Source organism: Pteronotus mesoamericanus, unplaced genomic scaffold, assembly GCF_021234165.1.
Source record: "Pteronotus mesoamericanus isolate MK-2021 breed Mesoamerican mustached bat unplaced genomic scaffold, CSHL_Meso_final contig_20, whole genome shotgun sequence".
Classification (NCBI taxonomy): Eukaryota; Metazoa; Chordata; class Mammalia; order Chiroptera; family Mormoopidae; genus Pteronotus; species Pteronotus mesoamericanus.
In genome coordinates, this window is record NW_026555085.1 from 47,430,635 (window position 1) to 47,454,767 (window position 24,133).

A 24,133-nucleotide genomic window follows, 5' to 3' on the forward strand; every position below is an offset into this window, starting at 1 on the left:
AAACAATTCTTAGATTATACCCAATGCAGAATGTTTAATGAAGCAGTTGAGTCACAGCTCTTAAGACATAAACCAGCATTATAACTCAAAGTCAAATACATACTCATTGGCCAGATATATTCGTCGGAATATAAGAGCTGCTAATGCCAAAGTCAAGATGACAATCAATACAGCAGATCCGCCATGATCCGTGTGGTTGTCTCTAGGCTGCTGGCCCTGGGTTACCTCTTGCGAAGTAGATGACCTTCTCTGACTCTGCTGCTGGGCCCTGCGCTGTCGAGGACTCATGGAGGTATTCTTAGCTACAGGTTGGACAGGTTGTTGAAGGGATGCTCCCGTGGGGTTCTGGACTGCATTCTAGGAAATTTTAAGAAATTTTGTTTGACATTGGCAAAGAAAACTTATACATATACCTATTATCTATTCAAAATTACAAAGACTCTCAGAGCACTAAATATGACTGAGGGCAAAACCACCAAGAATTATGTAATTGTTGAGACTAATAACTCACCCTTCTGTATAAAACAGCAACACAACTTCTTCTGAGTACTCACCAGATGGAGGAGGAATTTACCAGAAACAAGTAAGACAAGGAAAGTGTTTGCCCATATTCTCCATAGAGGGCTTTCTACTCTCCCTCAGCCGCAACTCCAACAAAATCTGCCAGGTATCGGGGTACCTCCCTTCTTCAGGAGACTCAAGGAGAGAAGCATTTGATTTCCACTTTCTGCTTGAAAATTTGCCATTCTAAATGGCAAAAATCTCGCAACAGTGTGCATGGACCACGTTTCTTTCAACATTCTTACTACGTCAACATGCTTCTGCCAATAATCATAGAGCATAAGAAATAATCTCAAACCATATGTTCTGTACAACAATACTGTTGTAAAAATTTGATGATTAGATATGGTTTTCAAACTAGGCTTATCCTCTTTCACAATTCTCATCAACTGAATTGAACACAAGTCTAGAAGAACCTTTTATGTTTGAATTGTTACTTTATGTGATGTCAAGAGTTCCTTAGATATGTACTGAGAAAAATTTGGAGGTGGTTGTGGGAGACTCAAGGTACCCTCTATTTTGGCACACAAAGTGCCCCATAAAGCACTGGATGTCAAATGCTTTCTGTCCTTTGATGACTGCTCCTTCAAAGCATAACCACAATGTAGTCCAAGTGAGTCAAAATCTTATTTATAGTTTACAGACAAGAAAGCTCTTTAATAGGAATTCCATTTTACTTATACAGATACTTTAACTCTACCTGTAATAACCCAATGGCCCTTAATTATTGAAAACAAGTTTATATTGATTATATGAATGCCAATACACATTCTTTCAAATGAAGAATGTATGTTTTATTCAGTATAATTTTAAAAACTACACAAATATAAAACATTTTAAATACTTTCTATTAAAGAGAAAAATTGGATATTTAGAAGAAGAAGAAAAGAATTCAATAATGTAATTCAAGTACATTTTTAGATAGGTAAGAGGACGGGCTTTGTGCTGACAACAGCTATAATCATTAGGAAAAAAACGCTCTTCTCAGTTACCTGCAGAAGAAATTACATTTCAAATCTGACATTCATCTCAGCATGAAAAAGCTTAAATAATCTGTATTTCTTAAAACTATCATTTGGGAGCACTTGAATGTAGTGGCCAGTAACAAAGCAACAGAAATAAACTACCAACTTTGAGTTAAAAATATGTCAATGCTGATACTGAGTTAGAGTTGCATGAACTTGGACTTCCATACTCCAGGACCCCCAGGAGCAATCTCCTCACTGAAGAGAGCAGATGCACAAAGCTGCAACATTTTATGAAGTCTTACATTGTCACAGATGTCATATGATGACAATAAATACTCATTGAGTTGAACTGAGTTACAGCAGCCAATAAAACACTGAATTTGAAATATCCCATTCTTTCAATTGCTCAGCCAAGATAAAAGTATCTGATAGAGCAAAAGTACTCAAGCCTAATAAAGGGAGATGGGCTTCTAAGGAAAATAAAAAAAATATATGAGATCCTATCAATCCAGAAACTAACACAAAAGACTGCCTCAGCATGAAGTTTTTATTTCATACATGCTGTTTTTTCCATTAGTTTGATGGGAGAACATTATCCGGCCCATATACCTGACAAAAACAGGGAGTCTTACCATTATTAGGCTGGCTTTGCTGCTTCATAAATGTGTGACCCTAAATAACTCATTTAACCTCAGACTCAGCTTCCACATCTGTACAATGAGGCTAATATCCAATTCCGTAGTTGTGAGATTAAACAGGATAATGATATAAAGTGCTTAGGATAACAACTGCTTATTAAGTGCTAATCATTATTAATATTATTACTATTAATATATTTCATTCAGGGTACCAGATCTAGGTTAAAAAAGAAGTCATGAGTTTATTTAGGATAGCTTTTTGGACCTTTATTAGCATGATTAATATAGTTAGAACAACAATCCCTTAAAACATTGACTTTAGGTGGTATTTTAGTATAATACATGTACTTAATGGAAATATTTATACAGGTAATATTGCTTTAATTAGGTTCTATACTTCTGGTGCCTTTTGGATAATTATAACTAAAACCTAGTGCTGTAGTAGTATAAAATTCTAAAATTTCTCCTATGAAAAATAATCTTATCAAGAGAAAACCCTAACAACCCAAGTTTATACAATAGATCCTGAGAAACCTAGTTTATTTGAAGTTGAAGGACTAATTGGACTAAATTTTGGTAGTTCATATTGAACTGTCAAATGGAGAATCAAGTTGGCTTTAGCATTTTCAAAATGCTTTAAGACTGATGGTAGGCCTTGACTGGTGTAGCTCAGTGGATTGGGTGTCATTATGCAAACCAGAAGGTCGCCAGTTTGACTCCCAGTCAGGGCATGTGCCTGGCTTGCGGGCCAGGTCCTGAGCTGGAGGCACATGAGAGGCAACCGATCTATGTTTCATTCCTTCTCTTTCCTCCTCCCTTCCCCTCTCTCTAAAAACAAATAAATAAAATCTTAAAAAAAAATACATTGGTGGTAGGACTTCTAAATCTTTGCTGTTTGCCTATACTTGTCCAAATGCGTATCACAGAGTATAGACTTAAGTCATAATAGTTTCCATTTCCTTAACTAAGGTGAAGCAACCATTTCTGGGAAGGTGGATGAACGTGGTTTTATTTAATTAAATTTAAATTATTTTTTTAAAATCACAGGCACCGATAAGTCACATATAAATTTTTCTGTAATAACCTGGAATAATCATCCTCTGTGAGGGGGTTTTATGTTTGCTTTTTAATACAAAATGGGATGGCTTATTCAGAACCTCTCTGGGAACAGGAAAAAAACAATCCGACAGGCTGGAAGAACATAAAATTATATCAGTATTTTTCCCATTTCCACATAGATAAAAAATCTGCATCAACAAGCAACAGATGGCCTAATGTTGTTATATGCTGCATTTAGACTTCTGGCAATCTCTCGCCCCCTCAATGCTAAAAAAACAGCTATCTGGGATTTGATGTCTAACATCTCAGTAAATTAATATTACACTTGTATGTAAAGCTGCCACCCTTAGCCAAAACCAGGTCTCAGTTACCTCCACAGTGATTGAATTACATAATTACACTCTGAGATTTGTAGGTAAATATAATTAAAAGCTTAACTCACGATTGTAGGCAACTTATTGTTTTTCAGTGTTTTAACCAGAATTGGTACAATAGCTATGAAATAATTCTAAAAATCAAAATGAAAAATAATACTGTAATGATAACACTATTGCTTACACTATCTAATTTACTTTAATGTCTTGATTTCTTTACCTGTATTACTTTTTTAAAAAAAGTTCTAATCCTAAGATTAATTTATTCAATCAACAAATATATATTGACCACCTACTATAAACAGGACACTATGCCAGGCACTGGGGACACAGCCCTAATCCTCAACGAACTTACATTCTGTGTGAGACAGACAATAATTAATTATAATATAAATTAAACTTGGACTAAGTATAACTGGAAATATGCAACAGGGAAATGTGACACAGATTTAAAATAAACTAAAGACAGATCTAAACACATCACAAATATTAGAAGTTTGTCCTTACAGGTGAAAAAAAAATTACCACGTTACCTTCTTCTGTAACAGGATGTTTTTATTTCTAAAAAACTATTTATGAAATAAAAAACAATTAGAATTTTTGAAAGTTTTTATTTATTTATTTTTAGAAAAAGGGAAGGAGAAAGAGAGAAAGAGAAACATCAGTGTGTGGTTGCCTCTCACGCACCCCCAACTGGGGACCTGGCCTGCAACCCAGTACTGTGCCCTGACTGGGAATCAAACCAGCAACCCTTTGATTCACAGGCCAGCGCTCAATCCACTGAGCCACACCAACCAGGGAGCAATTAAGAATTTTAAAGGTGAAAACTTAAAACATACCCTGACTAATATGAATTCATTATATTCCTCTACAATTCATAAATTTACACGTAGGTCACGTAAAAACAATTTAACTCTCAACATACACTTCTTTCTTGTACCTAGACCTCCAGTCTTCCAAGTACTTCCTTCAGGGCAGCCCCTCCCCCGCTTTCACCAATCCACCTCTGCCATCTCACTCTCTGAATAGAACGGAGCCACTCAACACTATTTAGTCCCATTTTACAGTAAGTTATTCCTGAGTAAAAGACAAAGCTGTATTTGCCCAGCTTCTATTCCAATTTTCCCAGCCCTTTAAAACTTCCGTAAACTTGGGGAAGTGAGGAGACTCTGGTTACTCCACCAAATAATGTGTTACCAAAAAGACCCCAAAAGACAGTTCATCTCTTACATAAAGTCAGCATTTTTCCCCATAATCTTAATTACTTAGGAACAATTCTGTCACATTTTCTTAGTCGGTCTCTCTGATGGCCTAGGCCTCCCTAGCCCCAATATTTAGACAATAGTTCCATCAGGGCATAATGAACAACAGCCACAGCATTCATTTAATCTTTCGTTCAGTAATTACTTATTACTTGTGCACTTAACTATGCACAAGGCAGCTCTGTCCAACAGAACTCTGCGTGACGATGACAATGTTCACTATCTATGCTGTCCAATATGGTAGCTATTAGCCACACATGGCTATAAATTACCTGAAATGTGGCCAGTGCGACCAAGAAACTGCATTTTTAACTGAATTCAGAATAATTTAAATATAAATTTAGATAGCTGCATCGGCTAATAGCTACTACACTGGACAGAGCACGGCTAAGGCAACTCTTTTTCTCTAGGCCTCTATTAAGTCACTGCCTTCGTGCAGCCTAACAGGCCTGCTGAAGACAGACTGCCTATTCAGAAAGTGGTCAATGCATGTATGTTTTGTTTTATTTTAACTGCAGCACTACATTGAAGCTAACTTTTCTGAGAAATCCAAGAATTCCAGAGGGACAATAGGAGCTAAAAATAATTGAGTCCAGCCCCATTTAACAACAAAAAAACCCCCAGAAAGTGTGAATAACTTTCTCAAGAAAGTATAGTAATTCATTAGAGGGAGAGGTGGGCTAGAATCCAACTAGGAAAACCAAAATAGTCAGATATTTCCTCTAGCGATGTCCTCCTACTACTGCAAGAAATGATAATGAACATTGGGTGTTATACATACAGGTATACATCCATGTAAAAGAAAAGAACCATACCGATGTACTGGCTGCAGCACCCTGGAATGTTGTAGGTACGTTGTCTTGTAAATCATTTAGTGAAAAAGGGTGGTTTAAGTCTGATTCAGCAATAGTCTTTCCAGATGAATTGACTTCTGCCTATAAAAAAGATAACACCCAAGAGCAGTATTATAAGAACTATACAGAATGCAAAACCAACTATATTTCCTTCCTTAGACTTTAATTTTTTAAAGAATTTACTTATTTATTTTTACACAGAGAGGAAAGAAAGGGAGAGAAATATCAATGTGTGGTTGCCTCTAATATGCCCCTTACTGGGGACCTGGTCGGCAACCCAGACATGTGCCCTGACTGGGAATCGAACTCGCAAGCCTTTGGTTCACAGGCGGGCGCTCAATCCACTGAGCCACGCCAGCCAAGGCCCTTTCCTAAATTTATTTTAATTGCTACTTTAATATGAACATCGATCAGTTAAACGTTGAGCACTCACATGTCCAACACTATGTTAGGTTTTACAGAAAGACTCAGAGACAATCCCTGTTCTCAAGGAGATGGTACTTGGTGAGAGACAAAACTAATACTCATGGCTCACAATCTAAAATTCCAAAAATCTCTAAAATCTAAAGTTTTCTGTAATTTTCAGGCAAAGCCTGACATGTTAGGCTATTAACAGTCTTTATTCTACATTAGTGTAGATATAACAGGTTTGCTGATAAAATATTAATGAATGTGATTATGGGGAACTGCCCAGATCCCACAATGAGTATTAACATATGGTATGTATTTGATATTTTCTAAAATCTAAAATTCTGAAGTACAAAACACATCAGGCCCTGAGATTTTCAGAAAAGCAATTTTATATACAATAGGAATCTTCAGAGTGAAGAAAACAACCAACTTTATTAAGCACCTCCTCTTTTAAGTACAATGAAATAGAAGGAAAAATTTCTCCCAACAACTGGACCTTGGAAAGACAGACAGGATGCAGAAAGGTAGAAAAGACAGAGGAGATAACATGCTGCTTAATGCAGGCTGACATTTTTTTATGGAACTAATTAAATTATAGAAGTATTTATATGTTTGGGCAAAATATATGCAGAAAAAAAGGATACAGAGGAGATATGCCAAAATAATAACAGTGGTTATTTCTTGATACGGGGATTATATAATTGTTATTTCCTTATTGCTTATCTATATTTTCTATAGTAATAGCTAAAACTTATTAAGCACCAGGGACAGTTCTAAATGTAATACATGTAAGTGAGTAATAACTCATTTAGTCCTCATGAGAATCCCACAAGATAAATACTGTGTTTACTTACAGGTGTGAAAAAGGCACAAAGTAGGTAGTTTGTCTGATGTCCTACTTTTCATAAACAGCAAAGCTGGATTTGAACCTGGCACTGTATACCAGAGTCCAAGCTTCAAACCACTATGCTATATATAATGCCTCTGTGAATGTATATTATTAGTTTTCTAATTAAAAAACTACTTGTAAAAACCTTATTGCAATAGGACTATATTTATTTTTAAAAGTAAATAAAAGGACTTCATAATTTGAATTTACGTATCAATTTAGAGTACCTTAAAACTGATTTGTCTAGCCAACTCCTTGGCTTCTTGGTCAGCCTTGCTTGAATCGCTTCCAGATTTTAAAGGCAACAGGACATCCTTCATGGTGCAGCCACATCCCTCACAACAGAAATCTTGTGATCTGGTAAGAAGTAATTTTTTTAATAGAACAAATCAAATACGCGAATATTAATTCAAGACACTCAAATAATGAATGTTTTAAATTCAAAAGAAAACACTGAATAATTCCGTATCACATTTATCTACATGTAAATTAGACAACTATGGCCATAATTATAGTTCTGAGATATATACACGTTATGTTGGCATACAAAAATTTATGTAAATTATATCTTAATATTTTTTAAAAAATCTAACATTAGCCATGGCCAGTACAGCTCAGTTGGTTGGGCATCGAGTCCTGCAAAGTAAAAGGTCACTTGCCTGGTGTGCAGGCCGGGTCCCTGGTAGGGGGCCTGTTACTCTCTCACATGGATGTTTTTCTTCTTCTCTCTTTCCCCCTCCCTTCCCCTCTCTCTAAAAATAAATACTTAAAATCTTTTTTTAAAAAAATCTAACATTAAAATTTCATAAAATCTAAAAAAATTAAAATAAAAGCCCTGGCTGGTGTGGCTCAATGGACTGAGTGCAGGTCTGCAGTCAGGGCACATGCCTGGGCTGCGGGCCAGATTCCCAGTTAGAAGCCTGAGAGAGGCAACTGATCAATCTAGCTTTCACACATTGATGTTTTTCTCCCTCTCTTTCTCCTTCCCTTTCACTCTCTCTAAAAGTAAATAAATAAAATCTTTAAATTGTAAAAAAAAAAGCAGAGGAGACATTATTTTAAAAAAAATTGGGCTAAGATTTCATTATTTTCCCAATATACTATCTAGAGAAAAATCAGCTTTAGATTTGTATGACAAAAGATATACCGTATTTTGCCATGTATAATGTGCTCCCATGTATAATACACACCTGTGTTTTTGGCCTAAACTTTCAGGAAAAAAATCTTTCATTTTAATTTTTAATTCAAATTTGTATTTATTTATATTTAGAAACAAAACCGATTATTATATTCCAGGGTATTATTTTGCATACAGATATCATTACTGCTTTCTGGAGTTACATTTTAACTCATAAGCATAAATAAAAGAATTAAAAACATGTATATAGATTAAGACAGTACTACCCATGCATAATGTACATCCTTATTTTTCCTTCAAAAATTTAGGCAAAAAAGTATGCATTATACATGGCAAATACAGTAAACTGTCTAACTACACTGTCCTCAGGATCACACATAACAAGCCTATGTTAAGCCTGTAAAAAAGCCCATTAGAAAGTTCAAATTATTTTTAACACAAACATATTTAAACAGTAAAGAAGTCAATTAAAAATAGAATTTACAGATATTTCCGTGGGGCGGGGGGAGGGCTCACAAATCCTATTGATCTAAATAGCAGTACAACTTGAAAGACAAAAAATCTCATGGAAAAACCTAGATTTTGAAGTTTATCACTGATTATATTAAGTAGATACTCAAGATATCTACTTAATAGATGTAACAGGTTAATAAGATAATGTTAACTAGACTTTCCTCAGATTTCTTTGTTTTTCTGCTTTCATTTTCTCCTTTGTGTTCCAGATATAGCCAAAAAGTGCCCTAAAGCTTTCAAGAATGCTGACGATTTGTATGCCTAGAAGTAAATAAATACACTTACTATGTAAAAATATATTATAACATTGCTGAACCTCCTTTTTAAATATTGTTTTATTGTACATTTAGTTCAACATAATAAAAGCCTTAGGTCTTAAAGAATATGCTATTAAGAAATAGCTTCATGTAGACAAAATATATGTCAAAGTAGTATTAATTTAGTATTTACTGATTAATGTTCTTGTTTCATCAGAAGCAGTACTATTATCCATATCCTTTTGAGAATCAGTTTTATCCAAATTCTCTGCCTTAAAATGTGTGTACTTTTAACTACAAAGTCAGATGAAACTTAAAGGAGAATATTTATTTTGAGTATATTGGTTTATCCACAAAAATAGTAGCTTATTATGGTTAAAGGCAAAATCAGGTTTTTAAAAAGCCTCTAATACAAACTAAGAACCTAGAATACACAAACACAGTGACAAGTCGAGAATAAAAAACCAAATTCTTTTTTTTTTTTACTGTGTACACAAAATGGACTAGGTAAAAACATCAAGACAGGAATCCAATATAAAAAATCAAGTAAAACAAATGTCATGTATTCAAAATACATCTTATCATTTGTGAAGAATAGTTGTAAGGTATATCCCCAGAACTTGGAATAGCTTTAAAAAGAGAAGATATTGGTGAAACCAGAGGGTCTACCAAATATTCCAGACACTAAAATCTCTTTGATTGAACAAACATCTGTAAAGGGCCTATTTGGGGCTGTGCTAGGGTAAGATAAGCTACAGGGGTTGGCAAAAGTAGGCTTACAGTTGTTCATATGGAAAATAATACAGTAACTAATAAATAGTAACACAAAAATAAACTGTTTCACGTACTCACAACTGTAAACCTACTTTTGCCCACCCCTATATAATTTAATTCATAAAATATGTTTGAAGAGTGGTAGGCAGCAGAATCCAGAACAGGAAAATGATCAAAATCAAGAAGCAGTTTTAGCACTACTCAAAGGAGAGAATACTCTAAATCTAATGACTAAGCTGGGTTATAAGGACAGAAGGCAAAAAACTGAGAAGGTAATACCACTAGGAAACCACAACTTAATAAAATCTCCTTTTCTTTATTCCAGATCATTTACTGAGCACTTGCTATGAGCCAGATACTACAGATACAAAGATGGGTAAGTGAATTCCCTCTCTGCTCTCAATTAGTTTTAAATCTTGTGGGAAGCTACATTAATAATGGCTCTAGTTCTTTTCCATCTGTAATGCTGTCCACGTAAAGATAAGTGACCTGTACTGTTTTCTAGAAGATACTTCCTACTGTAGTTTTTTTTTTTTAATTAATTTGGGGGGCAGGGAGAGGGGGAGAAACAGGCATCAATTTGTTGTTCCACTTATTTATGTATTTATTGGTTGATTCTTGTATGTGCCCTCACCAGGGATCAAACCCTGCAACCTTGGCACATCAGGATGACACTCTAACCAACTGAGTACCCAGCCAGGGTCCCACTGTACATAGATATTATCAACTACTTTCTAAAACCAGATAGCATGAAATAAATTCTTTAGACTCTGTTCAACCCTGAGTAAACTGGTACAACTGAATTTCTAAAAGAGCAAAACTAAGCCTAGAACACATAGGAAAAGTAACTCACAGAGCAAGAGACAGAACCATCTCCTAACAGTCATTTTCCAGAATAATATTTAAGTCTTAAAAGAAAAAAATGCAAAACTTACTTTTTGGCAAGTGCTCTTCTTTCCTCAGGTGTGTAATCTAGAGAACCTATGGCTCCCTCTCCTTTCGTTGGCATAAACCCAATGATGGCTAATAACGCTGTTCTTACTGAAATAAAAAGTAAACAATCTAAATCGCTTTGTAAAAGGAACTGGGCTTACTCTGGAGAGAGAAAAAAAGACTCAGGCTTTCACTGAAGAGGTACAGGAAGGAGGGTTGTAGTAAAGTGATGGCCAAAATCTAGACAAGAAAAAGCATTTTTATTATTCATTCAATCATATCAAATTACTTATCAAAAACAACTTCGATCCCAAGAAGGTATATTTTATAATTATGAATTAACTAAAATTATGATATATTCACTGTAAATTAGTACTCACTACTCCATGAAGGCTGCCAAGTTTCAGGATGATGTCCTGAGATGCTCAAACAGATTTTCTTGCCTACTTCAAATCGTCCATTAGCCTTAGGAATAAATAAGGCATTTAAAAATTATAGATGCATTTCATGTTTTACATTTTATAAGTATAAATATATTTTACATATAATTTTTAAGATAATTTTAAAAGAATGTAATCTTTAAGGGGATACAGATTTTTATCCTCTTAATAGACACTGCACAAATATTTGTTGGATTCTGAATGAATAATACAAGCTGTTTTTACAATGTGAAGCACCTTTCTGAAACCGAATTATACAACAGAAATCTAAATAATTGATATATAAAGATGTTCTGATGTCTTCCTCTGTGCCTAGGAATGTGCTAGGCTCTGTGAAGGATCTAAAAAAAGACGACCAGGATAAAACCTAAGGACTTAGTATCACCTAGATAGTGGTGAAGAAGGCTCTGAGGGCGCAGTATTTTCAGAAGGGTAGTATAATTTTATAAGATAGGAACACAATGGAGGAAGATCAGAGATAATGATTTCAGTTTTGGACATGAATCTATTTTCATGGTAGAAGAGCTATTATTGATGATGTCCAGCAGGCAGGAGAAATACAGACATGGTGATATCAGAAGAAGACACATATATTTGGTACCTGACTACGCAGAAGTGATCATTGAAGCCATTTCATAGAAACAAGAAAAAACATCTGAAGTCTGAACTTGTAGAATAGCCTCGTTTAGGAGAAGGTGAAGGAAGAAGAGGCATGAAGTTAGAGTATATGCTTCATGTGAACAGAGAATTTGACTTATTTTCTGCTGCACCCACAGGGTGAATGCTACATGTTTGATAAATACTTGTTGAATAAAGGTTGGAAAAGAGAGGAAAGTTTTCAAAAGAGAGGAAGTGAACCAGAAAGAACAAATATTGAAAACCAGGAGGACAAGGTTGATTCTCAGCAACTGTGCTACATATGACCATACCATTGTTTAACTCTTGAAATATTTCCGTACTTGGAGAACAGCTGCTGCTCCAACCACCCTTCTCCAGTTTTCCCACACGCATCAGCTCCTCTCCCTAGACCACTTGGCTCTCCCCACGATCTAGCAAAGAAAAGACTCCTAAATAGCAGGGCCCCTCCAGGACCCTGCTTCAGCCCCGCTGCTCACATTAAAGATTCTAAATATCAATTAATATTTGTTAGGCAGCTTTTATATGCAAGGAACTTTATAAAGTGTGATTGTATTTACCATACACAATCCTTTTGACAGATGAGAAAACTAAATTTCAAGAGACCAAGTTACCTGCCTGTGGTGTAATAGAAAGAACACTGGTCAGGACCAGGTCTATTGGCTCTAAAACTAATGCTTTTTCCATTACACTAAATATAAGTAAAAAGTAGCATTAATTTGGTAATTAGTAATGAATACCTTTTGTCTCACTATTTGCTACCACATGAAGTGTCAGGTGTTTAATTTAGATGGAACAGGATAAAGACTGAGAAGAGGCAGTGGGATTCTTCAAACCAGTCTTTGAGATTCACGTAGTGAGCATGCGTGGAAACCAGACTACGAGCAGGCTAAACTAGGGTAAAGGTGCCTTGAAGGTTTCAAAGATAAAAGTAAGACAACATCATCAAGTGGCAAGCAGAGATAAAGAAAAGTTCTCATGTTTTGTTTTTGCTTTAGTCAAGGCTGGGGATACTTATAAATAAAAGGAAATGAGGGGAAGAAAGCTGAATAATTAGGAGAAGAATTTAGTAATGGAACACTTCCCAGGAAAAGAGAAGAGAAAATTGGATTAATAGTTTTCATACACATGGAGATAAAATATGTGAACATAGATAGAAATGCTAAGGTATAAATAGTAATAATACAGCAAATGTTTACTGAGGACTCTGTCACTTCCTCTAAGAGCTACACATAAAAATGAGGAAACTGAGGAACAGAGCATAAGAAAAGTGAGAAGTTATATGAGATGATGTGATTAAGAGGTATAGTATCATTAATTACCCTTTACTGAGTACTTATCATGTGCCAGATACTGCCTAGCCCTTTGCATACATTAATTCATAGAATTCTAACAAAACACACTATGCTAATTACACATTCATTAGCATCAATAATTCCTTTGGATTATTTTTTGGGGGAAAAAATTATAGTATAAGGCCTGACTCCCAAAAGCAAAATAATAATAATGTTCCACTTTATTTCTTAATGTAAGTGAGTATGTTGCCCATATTTTGAAGCCACCATGAAGAGTTAAACAACGGGCATTTCAAAAAGCCAAGAATTCTTACCGTTAGAAGAATAATACTTGGTGGTTTCATGGGATACTCTGGTGGGAGTACTATTCGTCCATGATAAACTCCTCCATCAAAATCAGAATCTGGGGGCCCTCTAACTGTGAAGTGCCATTCAAAAAGGTTATCCTGAACAAAAACAAATAACCAACAAAGAATCAGAAACATTAAAAAGTCTGTTTTTAATAATGACTATAAGAAACATTACTGGGTGAGAAAAATTGTTTTATATTATTGTTAGAAACAGTTTCTAATACACAAAATGCCTCAAGTATAAAAATTGTAAGTAAAAGCTATTTAATCTAGCTTTTGTGTCCCAAAAGAGCTAAATCTTTTCTAAACAAATGCATTTAAAAATGTCTGAGTATTGTTATATATTCATAAGTAAAATTATAGATTTAATTAAACTAGAAATTAGTCCTTCAATACTAATTAGTGATAATTATTATACAGTTAATCCTTGAATAACATGGGTTTGAATTTAATGGGTCCACTTATACTTGAATTTTTTCAGTAAACACATACATTACTGTAAATGTATTTTCCTTAAGATTTTCTTAATATTTTCTTTTATCTAGCTTACTTTATTGTAAGAATACAGTACATAATACACAGAACATAAAAAATGTATTAATTGTTTATATTATCAGAAGTAATTGTTTATATTGATCAGAAGTAAGGCTTCTGGTCAACAGTAGGCTACTTTAGTAGTTCCGTTGTTGGGGAGTCAAGTTATATACAGATTTTCAACTGTAGGATTTGGGAATCCAACCCCTGCATTGTTCAAGGATCAATTGTATAATCAAATAATTAATTAAAATGTAGATTATTTTAACAATATTTAAAAATTAACCCTCACAGATACGTAAGAGTCTATTTATAAGTGGTCAGTGATAGTAATACATATATGCTACCAATATCATCTTCCAGTTACCAAGTACTTTACAGTTTGCAAAATATTTGTGCATATATTATTGCATTTTATTCAGAAACCAGACTGAGCACTTTTAAATACCCCCCTTTTACAGATAAGAAAACTGAAGAGAGGTAGAGATTGTTTGTACAAAAAGCCCAGACTAGCTGCAGAGATCCTTCAAGGGGCTAGGTCTTCCAAACTGCGAAAAGTATTGGGTTCTTTCCCCTTCTCCTCTCTCCTTCATTTTCAAGGCCTAAAACAAATTTAGCATCTGAGACTCATTTTATAGAGACCAGAAATCAGCTGCTTCTAAAATGTCTTATTCCAAATGGCTAATGAAATACTCAGGAAACACTGGGAGTAAAATACATTAATAAACCACATCAAACACATCTGCAATGACTCAAAGCAATGAAAAAACAATTTTAAGGAATTTGTTTAAAATGTTAAAATCCACATGTAGGAGATGGAGACAGAAACTAACCTCTAAAGGCTGTGCATGGTAATGATCTGTTGGATCTTTCAATTCTGCTGCTTCTTTCATTAAACGTTTAACAGCTAAAATAAAATTCATAAGATAGAGACATTTAAAATATACTTTACCAAGTGATTAGCACAGGTTTATAAACCTAATGAAAAAGTTTCTACTTTAACAAAACATGTATAGAGTACTGGTTCAACTGAGTATATGGTGAGGGTTTACTTATGGGATAACAGTAATAATTGGAGGGGGAGAGGAAATTGTAGTTAGATATTAGAAGAGTTGTATATTAAATGAAATATATAGGTAAGTCTTATAGGGACACTATTTTTATTTAGTAAGTACTGATATACACTTCCTTTGTGGTAGCACTCAAACATTAACTCAAATAATCCTCAAAACAATGCTATGAGACAGAAAAATCCCCATTTTCCAGAAAAAGAAACTAGTTCAAGGTCGCACAAATAATAAACGACAGAGTTGGAATTCCAACACAGACAATACACCTCTACCATGTCAAAATGTCTATATTGACACAAATGTGCCCTTTGGAACTCATGCTAATGAACAGTAAAGCCGCCTATATTTTCAACCTCTTGGGACTTCCACTCAGTATCTTGAACTAACTTAATGGGGCTGTCTTCAGAAAGTCACATAACTCCATTGTCCTTATTGATTTCTTTTTGAAATGATTCTTCAGCTTAATTAAAACCGCCATCCACTGCCCCACAACTTCCTTTACTTATCTTTATATTCACCTATCCTTATATTCACTCCCTCTTTATCTACACTCTTGGCCTTAGGGTCTCCTCTTTCATACTCCCCTATTAAAATTCAATTCTAGCTGACCCAACCCAACCGTCTTCTTACTTGGCGTCTATACTCAAACAGCTGAGCATTACTGAAGGGGGTGAAAAAGTCACAGAGGCACATTGATGCCATTACAGAGTAATTAGCAGCAACCTCCACCGGAACACAATGCCACCCAATGTCCCTATATTTCTCTAGTAAGCCACTGGCCCACTCTTTCCAAATTGCACCCTAAGACTATTTCACACCTATTTACTTACTTATCTCTCTTCTACCTCTTTCAGTTGATGGCACAGCCTTTTATTTCCATGATAAATCACTGTATCTGTACCCTCTTTCCATACTTACTGGCTCTCAAATGTCAATCCTCTGATCCCAGCCCCTCCCACGTCAAGCTTCAGGTGCTAAAAAATGTCAGGATATGGTGTAGGATGGCAAAGCCATAAGAAAAAGACAAGTGGCCAAGGCTCCAGGAAACTCTGCTTAAAAATCAACTGATGTTGGTGCTATAAGAAGAGAGGCATGCACCAGGTGGGCACCTAACCTCACAGCAGACACTAGAGAAAAGAGGTCAGGTACTGACATCTGAAAAAAAAAGACAATAGGAATGAAGGAGGTGGGTATGAATAGAGGAAACAATAAAAGCAAAATGTGTGGTGGCATAGGGTGGAAAGTGATCAGGAGAGGTTAAGTAAGAATCAACTCCCACACAGTATCACAATTCAGTATGTATCAGGACTTTTGCACAAAATTTCATTTTAATCAAGGGTTCCTAAAGTAAGAAAAGAAGTTCTTAAGTCATGACCCTATTCCATAATAATTAATATTCTTTCCACCTCCTCCTCTAAACTAGGCCCCTGAAGGCAGAGACTGTGTTCACTTGATCATCAAATATTTATTACTGAGCTCATACTACATGCTATATCTACAACCAAAATAAAATAGTTTCAGTTATCAAGGAGCTTATAGTCTTGGGGAGGAGGACGGAGTAATCAAACACAAAAGAGCATGATAAATGCTATAGTAGAAACATGTATTACATATACTGAGACACTCTTACCGCAAGTGGTAGACACTCCACTCCTCTCCGCGCCAGACCTTCATACCTACCAGTTCCTCAGCTCGCAGCACTGCTCCCACCCCCACCCCCACCCCCACCTTATCGTCCAGACTGGATCCCACCAAATCTTTAAGTAACTTCCTCAGGAAGGTGTTCCTGACCTCCTTCCTTGTTCACCCTCAGAAGAGTGACTAGATTCCCATCTGGACAGATAAAAATCCCTGAAGAGTTCTGGGAGGAGAGTGGAGACCAGGAATGCTCTCCAAGTTGCTCTAATGCTCAGTCAGGTTTGGAAGCCGCTGCCCCAGGCAAAGAGCACTAGGGTGAGTGCCCTTACTATAAGCCCCCATAACACCAGTCTCTTCTCCTTTCTAAAGTTCGAAACACTTGTAATTACTTAACACCTGCTAAACAATCTACCTCACTGCAGTCTCCTAAGGACTTAGCACAGCCAGCTCTCAAATATTAATTGAATTAACTTTTATTATCTTCCCCCAACAAATCTCTTTCCAAGGATATGATTAAAGGCAATGTTTTTCAAACTTATCTGACAACAAGATAAAATCCATTGTTCAAAGAAAAGCTTGATAAGAACCTCAATTTGTAAAACCCTTAACAGAGAACTGCTTTGGCTGAAGCCAGGACAAGGAAGGGCCTTCAAGCTATTTACCTGCCCTTCACCTCTTCTATCTAAGGGGCCCACAAAACAAAGATTGAAAACCCCTGGTTTGGGGCTCATAAAAATATGGTTGTTTAAAATTAACAATATTAGATATAGATATAACCCTGGCTGGTGTGGCCCAGTGGATTGAATGCTGGCCTGCAAACCAAAAGGTGGCTGGTTTAATTTCTAGTCAGCGCACATGCCTGGGTTGCGGGCCAGGTCCCCAGCTGAGGGTGCGTGAGAGAGGCAACCAACGGCACATCGATGTTTCTCTCCCTTTCCTTCTCCCTCTCTTGCCCTCTCTCTAAAAATAGTTAAACAAAAATCTTAGAATGTAATAATATTATATATAAGTAAATCATGGAAGCTGTTACGAAGTTAATTAGTTTGGCTGCTGTCAGCAATCAAAGATGCCAAGACGATTGTTTTTCCTTCATTCCTTATCAGCTAGCTGCACAATGTTCAAGCTGAAGAGGTCAGATTTTTTTTTAAAGATCTTATTTATTTACTTTTTAGAGAGAGGAAGGGAGGCAGAAAGAGAGGGAGAGAAGCATCAATGTGTGGTTGCCCACCGTGCACTCCCGACCAGGGATCTGGCCATGCGCCCTGACTGGGAACCGAACCAACGGCCCTTTGGTTTGCAGACCAGCACTCAATCCACTGAGCCACACCAGTCAGGACTGAAGAGGTCAGATTTATGTCATTCCATATTTTATTACATTTTTTCTGCTTCTTCCTCACTTAGCTCAGTTAGGTTGGAGAGAAGAAAATAAACACCCAGTAGTACCTAGATATTAAGGAAGATATATGAAAGGACCAGAAATGCTATAAAATGCATTTAAAGGAATAATCATTCACTTAACAATTAAACATGTTGATTTTATTAGTTCGTAGGCCACACAGGCATGTACTATGTGAGAGCTAAAGTCACACAGTCAAACAGAAGATGAGACCAGTCTAGTGTTTTCATAATTTACTTTTCGTGAAATAACATATATTATGAATGCCTTAGTGAAAAAGAATGTATACTCTGGAATTAGAACTGCATTAAAATCCTGGCTCTGATTCCTTAGGCCTAAATCCTTGAACAAGACATTTAATCTTATTGTGCCTCAATGTTTATATCTGTCAAATGAGAGTCAATAATTTTTCACATAATTCTCCTTTCCTTTTCACCCCTCCCTCTTCCCCAAGTCACAAATTATTAAGGTGAGAATTGAATTGGGATATAAGGCCTTCTCAATAATCCTGTTTCAAAATCAGGCCTTGAGCCTATGTCGTTGGCCCGTGGCATGGCTCCCTGGCTCCCAAGGAGAAATGTCACTGCTATGGAGTAGTCAAGATTCAAAGTACTGACTGGCAACTAGGGCTAAAGCATAGTCTGCTATTCTATGCTACCCCATTTTTTGCTACCATAGGACAAGAGAGAAAACTTTCCCCCCTATCAGTTCCTCTCTTATCTCTTTGCAAGATTATTCAATGGAATTCTCCTTTCATGGTGAGATAAGATGTTCCAGGGCAGAGAAAAGGGGTGGGGAGCACCTGCATGCCTGCCCTGCTTCTTTGTTTTCGTGGAAGACACAGGATCGCTCTAGGTCAAAGCTCTAGGCTCCACAGACCCAGGCGCTAGGATTCTGCACATGTCCAGGCTAGGTCCCTGGGTTAATTTTTGGAATTAAAGACAAATCTACAGCTACGGGGATCTTTTTTATTTATTTATTTTTCTTTTATTGATTCTAGAAAGAGGGGAAGGAAGAAAGAGAGGGTGAGAATCATCATTGTGAGAGGAAAACAGCAATCCATTGCTTCCGACACATGCCCAGCCAAGGACTGAACCCACAACACAGGCGTGTGCCCTGATCAGGAACAGAACCAGTGATCTCTTGGTTTGCGAGACAATGCCTAACCAACTGAGCCACACTGGTCAAGACATGGGGGATCTTTTACACATCACTGTCCCTCATGCATCTATTTCTTTTAGAAAGCAAATATCTTGATATTGTCAATCTCCAAAGCATGGGTAAAATGCAAAAGAGGCAGATGTATTGAGGATGTGAACACAATGTCATGCTCCCCAATGGCCTCGTACTGTTCCCACATGAAGGCAAATGTTTGACTGATGTTTCTGCCCAGGAAGACCTGCAAAGGTATCAATTCAGCAAATACCTAAAAGAATGAATGTCTGGCCCTGTGCGGTGTGGATCAGTGGTTTGAGCACTGGCCTGTGAACCCAAAGGTCCCAGGCTTGATTCCCAGTCAGGGCATATGCCTGGGTTGCAGGGCAGGTCCCCAGTTAGGGGTGTGTCAGAGGCAACCACACATTGATGTTTCTCTCTCTCTCTCTCTCTCTCTCTTCCTCTCTTCCCTTCTCTCTAAAAGAAATAAATGAAATCTTAAAAAAAAAATTAATGACTCTGAGCAATGGAAATAGAATGACCAAGACCTGCTTCTTGCCCTCTGAAAGATCACCATGAGACATGAAAACAATTACAACACAGACAATGACCAAGTATATACAAATATAGGGACTACCCTAGTGTGCCTACAGGAGTTGAACAAGACTGAACCTTAAAGAAGCCTGAAGAATTAATAGGAATTTTGAGGATTAAAGGGAAGGAATTCCAAGCAGAGGCTCCACAGGGATCAAGGGCGAGATGAGCTGTTCTATCTGGGGACACTCAGGCCAAATAGACAGATGGTAAAAATGCAAAAGAATGGTGATAGGATAAGGATGGTGAGAAAAGCAAAGATCAAATCATGAGCAGCCCTATAGGACAAGCAAAACAATTTACTTTGAAGTTTATCCACAGCTATCAGAAAGCTACTGAAAACTTCTCAATTTGAGAACTGACCTAACCAGGTTTTACTGTATTTTGCCATGTAAAATGTACATTCTTTTGCCCAAATTTTTGAGAGAAAATACGGATGCACATTATACACGGATGGTACCAATTCTGCATCTATATAAATGTGTGAACTCTTTTTAAAATTTCTTGTACTTTGTATCTGTTTTTGTGTTTTGTAATTATTTGTTATACAAAATTTCTTATAGCATATGTTCAAAAATAAATGCTAAAATTCCTTTATAATACAAAAAACAAGTATCTAAATATAAATAAATTAAAAATTGAATTAAAAATTAAAATGAAAGATTTTTCCTTAAAGTTTGGGCCAAAAACATGGATGTGCATTATAAATCAGGTAAAATGCAATATTTTGTTTTGTTTTCATTTATCTGGTGGCAACCGTGACTGGTTAGATATATGGGTGCCTGTGTGTACTGACACCCATGCTTAAATGCCTGTGAGAGAGTTTTAGGGTAGGGGGTGGAGTAAAGGAGTAGACCAAGAGATCAAAGATGACTCCCACGGGTGTTTGGGTGCTGTCAATCTCTAGAGTAAGGAATATTAAGGTGAGATGCAAGCCTGGGGGAGGAGAGAAAACTCATTAATTTTGGTATTTACACCTTGTAGATATTTTGTTGGTTTGTGAGAAATGCGGGTGAAGATGTGAAATCACCATTAAGTTCTATGTATCTACAGTCTAGGAGAAGGATCTGAATTGTATGTTAAAGCTTGAGAATGATGAGCACGAAGGTGCAGTTGACGTGAAAGGCACGGTCAGGATAGATAACTCATAGGTTTCAGACGGAGACAGTGGGTGCCTTTGCACCAGTCTCTTATACATACGCCAATAGCCTGCTAAACATGCCCAGTAGCCCCTTCCAAGGAAAGCTGCCACAGGAGGTTCTTTATATATAGGTCTCCCTACTTTGTACTGAGACCCTACTACCTTGGCTAGAGCAGACCCAAAAAAGAGTCAGTGAACTTGATCCAGGGGCAACTACCGACAGGCTAGTCAGAGGGCTTATGAGGTGGTCCCATAGAGCTGTGCCCACAACCACAAGTCCATTCCAGAAAAATCATAAAGAAATACATCTTCTCACCTATAAAATGGACAAATTTACTATCCACATGCTAGCACAATGCCCTTAGCCAGTTATCTGTGTTGCTTAACTTAATTGTCCCATCCATATTTCTAAGACACTTGGGATAGAAAAAGGATTCTATCTCTTATACCATGCAGTGTTTTTTAACAACTTCCTCGTGTACACATTACTCAAAATATCACGGGACTGGGAATAAAACAAAGGAAGGCAGCACTTTCACTAAGCCTCCTAGCATTTCCACCCAGTCCCATACCTCATTTAATTCCAAATGATCCACACAATGAGAAAAAAAATCTTTTTTTTAATTTGGTTTAGAACAGTAACATCACCTTTGAGGAAATGAAACCCAAAAGAGGAAGCAATTTTCTACACAGCTAGAAGCATGTTATCCAAAGCTCAGTGTGCTGCCAATAGGTCATATATATTGTACTTCAAAAATGTAGCCCTAGCTCATGTGGCTCAGTCGACTGAGCCCCGGCCTGCAAACCAGAGTCGCCTGTTCGATTCCTAGTGTATAGGTCATATGCCTGGGTTGCAGGCCAGGTCACCAGCAGAGGGCGTGTGAAATGCAACCACACATTGATGTTTCTCTTTCTCCCTCCCTTCCCCCCTCTAAAAATAAAATCTTTTTTTAAAAATGTACAAAATTCTGGAGGACATTTAATACTTATCACAATCTCAGGTACGATAATCAGTAAAACTGAGCAGCCTCTTCTGACAACAATCTCCATTCCAAATCTTACTCACATTTTCATTATCTCTGGGCGTTTCCTAAAGAACTTGGTAATGCGTGACACTATACATTTGTACCCCAGTTTTAAATAAATCAACCATAATCTAAATAATTTAACCATCTAAACTTAAAAGTAAGTTTTTCTTTCCCTCTTTCTCTTTGATTTTCCTTTTTCCACCCCCTGATATTCTTGAGAAATGGGTTGGAGGAGGGAAGTCAGGGCCCCACTGAAATTGAATTATATAAATTATTTCTTGGAGAGCCCACAGCCTTCACCAGATTTTAAAAGGAATCTGTGCCCCACCCCCAAATGGTATGACTCATTCCACATACTTGGTCACCTAAGAACTTTTCTCAGCCTGACAAAACATAAGTTAACAAAGCTCTGTTCAATCAATATCCTTAGACTTTTCTGAAGTCTTTGAATATTCTTAAGTATTAAAAAAAAAAAAAAAAATCAGCCCTGGTCAGTGTGGCTCAGTTGGTTGGAGCATCCTCCCATAACTGAAGGGTTGCAGGTTGATTCCTGGTATGGGCACACACCTAGGTTGTGGGTTCGATCCTGGTGAGTACAGGAGGCAATAGATCTCTCTCTCTCTCTCTCTCCCCCTCCCCCCCTTTCCACTCTCTCTAAAGAGCAATGAAAAACGTCCTTGGGTGAAGATTAAAAAAAATCAAAATTCACAATGTCACCTCTTTCCATAAGAATGCTAATATTGCTGATTCCTACTGAGAAGCTGCTTTAATGGAAGAAAAAAAAGAAGCAGTAAGTGTTGGTCAAACTATTACTGTTATCTTAGGATTATCACTGAGATGAACTGTGTAGGTTTCTCCCTCCTGACAAACTTAGCACGGTACAGATAGAATAAATACCATTTACTATGATTCATTTCATACCTTGCCTTAAACCAAGAGAGTTTACTGCTTTTCTTGCATCTTTATAATGCACCAGAAAAAAAATTTGAGGCTAGGATTGTTTAGGCTACTTCCGTATATTAAGTAGGGCCATTAAATACTGGAAAAGAAGTCTGTATGAATAGATATGTATCATGTTAGCATGGCAAAAAAAAAAAATCATGGTTAGCGCTAAAGTACACGACTCAACTAGTTCTCACATTAGCTCTTTGGCTAGCCGGTTAAGTACAGAGTATTAACTTCATGTCTGTGATTCTATTCGCCCCATATGCTGCAAATGGGATATTTAAACTAAATCCTCACCTGAGAGTGAGTCAAACAGTTAATAAAAGTCTGGCGGCAGCGATGGAGAAGAGGACTGTTCAGGAAACAGTCCGAAAAGGGGCTGTTACTGTTAGACATGGGCATCATCTTTACACCTGTCCTTAGGGACGAGTTTATAACCCAGCTTCTCGCAACGCAGAAGAGCGAAAGGAGAGTCCGGGTGCCGCGGCGCGCTGGCTAGTCCCCAGGTCCAGCAGCCGGTGCGCGCCCGGCTGTCCTGCTGTGCGGCCTGCACCACTCCGGCAGCCGGCGGTCTCGCGTACAGCGCGACACCGGGAATGGGGCCGCGAGTGGTGGAGGACGCGAGGGGACCGCAGTGCCGGCCCTGGAGACCAGGTTCACTCCGGTCTATCCTGCCAGCGCTGCCCACCGCCCCAGCCCTGCTCACCCGGACTCTTCAGGTTGTAGCGGGTCTCCATGGCTGGTCGATGGCCCGGCTCCGACCTCCTCTCCGCGCCGCTGGTGCCCGGGTCTCAGCGCGGCTCGGGGCGATTTGGCCAGGCCCAGGGAGCTTCCGCAGACACCGCCCCGCCGAGGGCCCGACTGCTGGCCGGGTGCTGAGGATGCGGGCGAGGCGCAGGCTTCGCGATGGCACCGCCTTCTCCGCTGTCCCCGCCTCCCTGTGGGCCGGGCAGGCGCCGGCGCCGGCCGGGGCGTCGCTGAGGCAGGCGCCGGGGCTGGAGGTCAGCTTCCTCGATTGGCCACGGGCCCAACCCCGCTGGGCCGCTGGGCCTGCGTCACCCGCCCTCGGCCGCGTTTTGTGAAGTTGCCCTGACGTGGCAGTCGCATCTTGGCAGCCGTCAGGCCCTCGGCTGCTGCCGCCGGGCCCAAAAGCCCTTTCCAGTGCGTGGAGGAGAGAGTGGCGCCCTCGTCTTCCTGTGGCCTCGGCTCCCCGGAGGCCTGTCTTCCGCCGGGCCCATCCGGGGACTCCCGGCGCTGGCGGATTTTAGCGAGGAACCGCG

The 24,133-nt window shown here is 38.0% G+C and overlaps 1 protein-coding gene across 1 annotated transcript in view; it reads right to left on the reverse strand.

Moving 5' to 3' along the window:
* The window catches only part of LOC129067625 (gamma-aminobutyric acid receptor subunit rho-2), a 62,696-nt gene extending 38,935 nt beyond the window's left edge, over positions 1 to 23,761 (reverse strand). The window contains exons 1-8 of the mRNA XM_054569702.1: positions 23,560 to 23,761; positions 14,720 to 14,793; positions 13,317 to 13,448; positions 11,012 to 11,096; positions 10,634 to 10,739; positions 7,244 to 7,373; positions 5,678 to 5,797; positions 104 to 357 (exon numbers count right to left, since the gene is read on the reverse strand). Of these exons, the coding sequence (XP_054425677.1) occupies positions 104 to 357; positions 5,678 to 5,797; positions 7,244 to 7,373; positions 10,634 to 10,739; positions 11,012 to 11,096; positions 13,317 to 13,448; positions 14,720 to 14,793; positions 23,560 to 23,590 (932 nt within the window). The 5' untranslated portion in view covers positions 23,591 to 23,761. The remainder of the gene's footprint in view (positions 1 to 103; positions 358 to 5,677; positions 5,798 to 7,243; positions 7,374 to 10,633; positions 10,740 to 11,011; positions 11,097 to 13,316; positions 13,449 to 14,719; positions 14,794 to 23,559) is intronic.
* Positions 23,762 to 24,133: the final 372 nt, after the last annotated feature.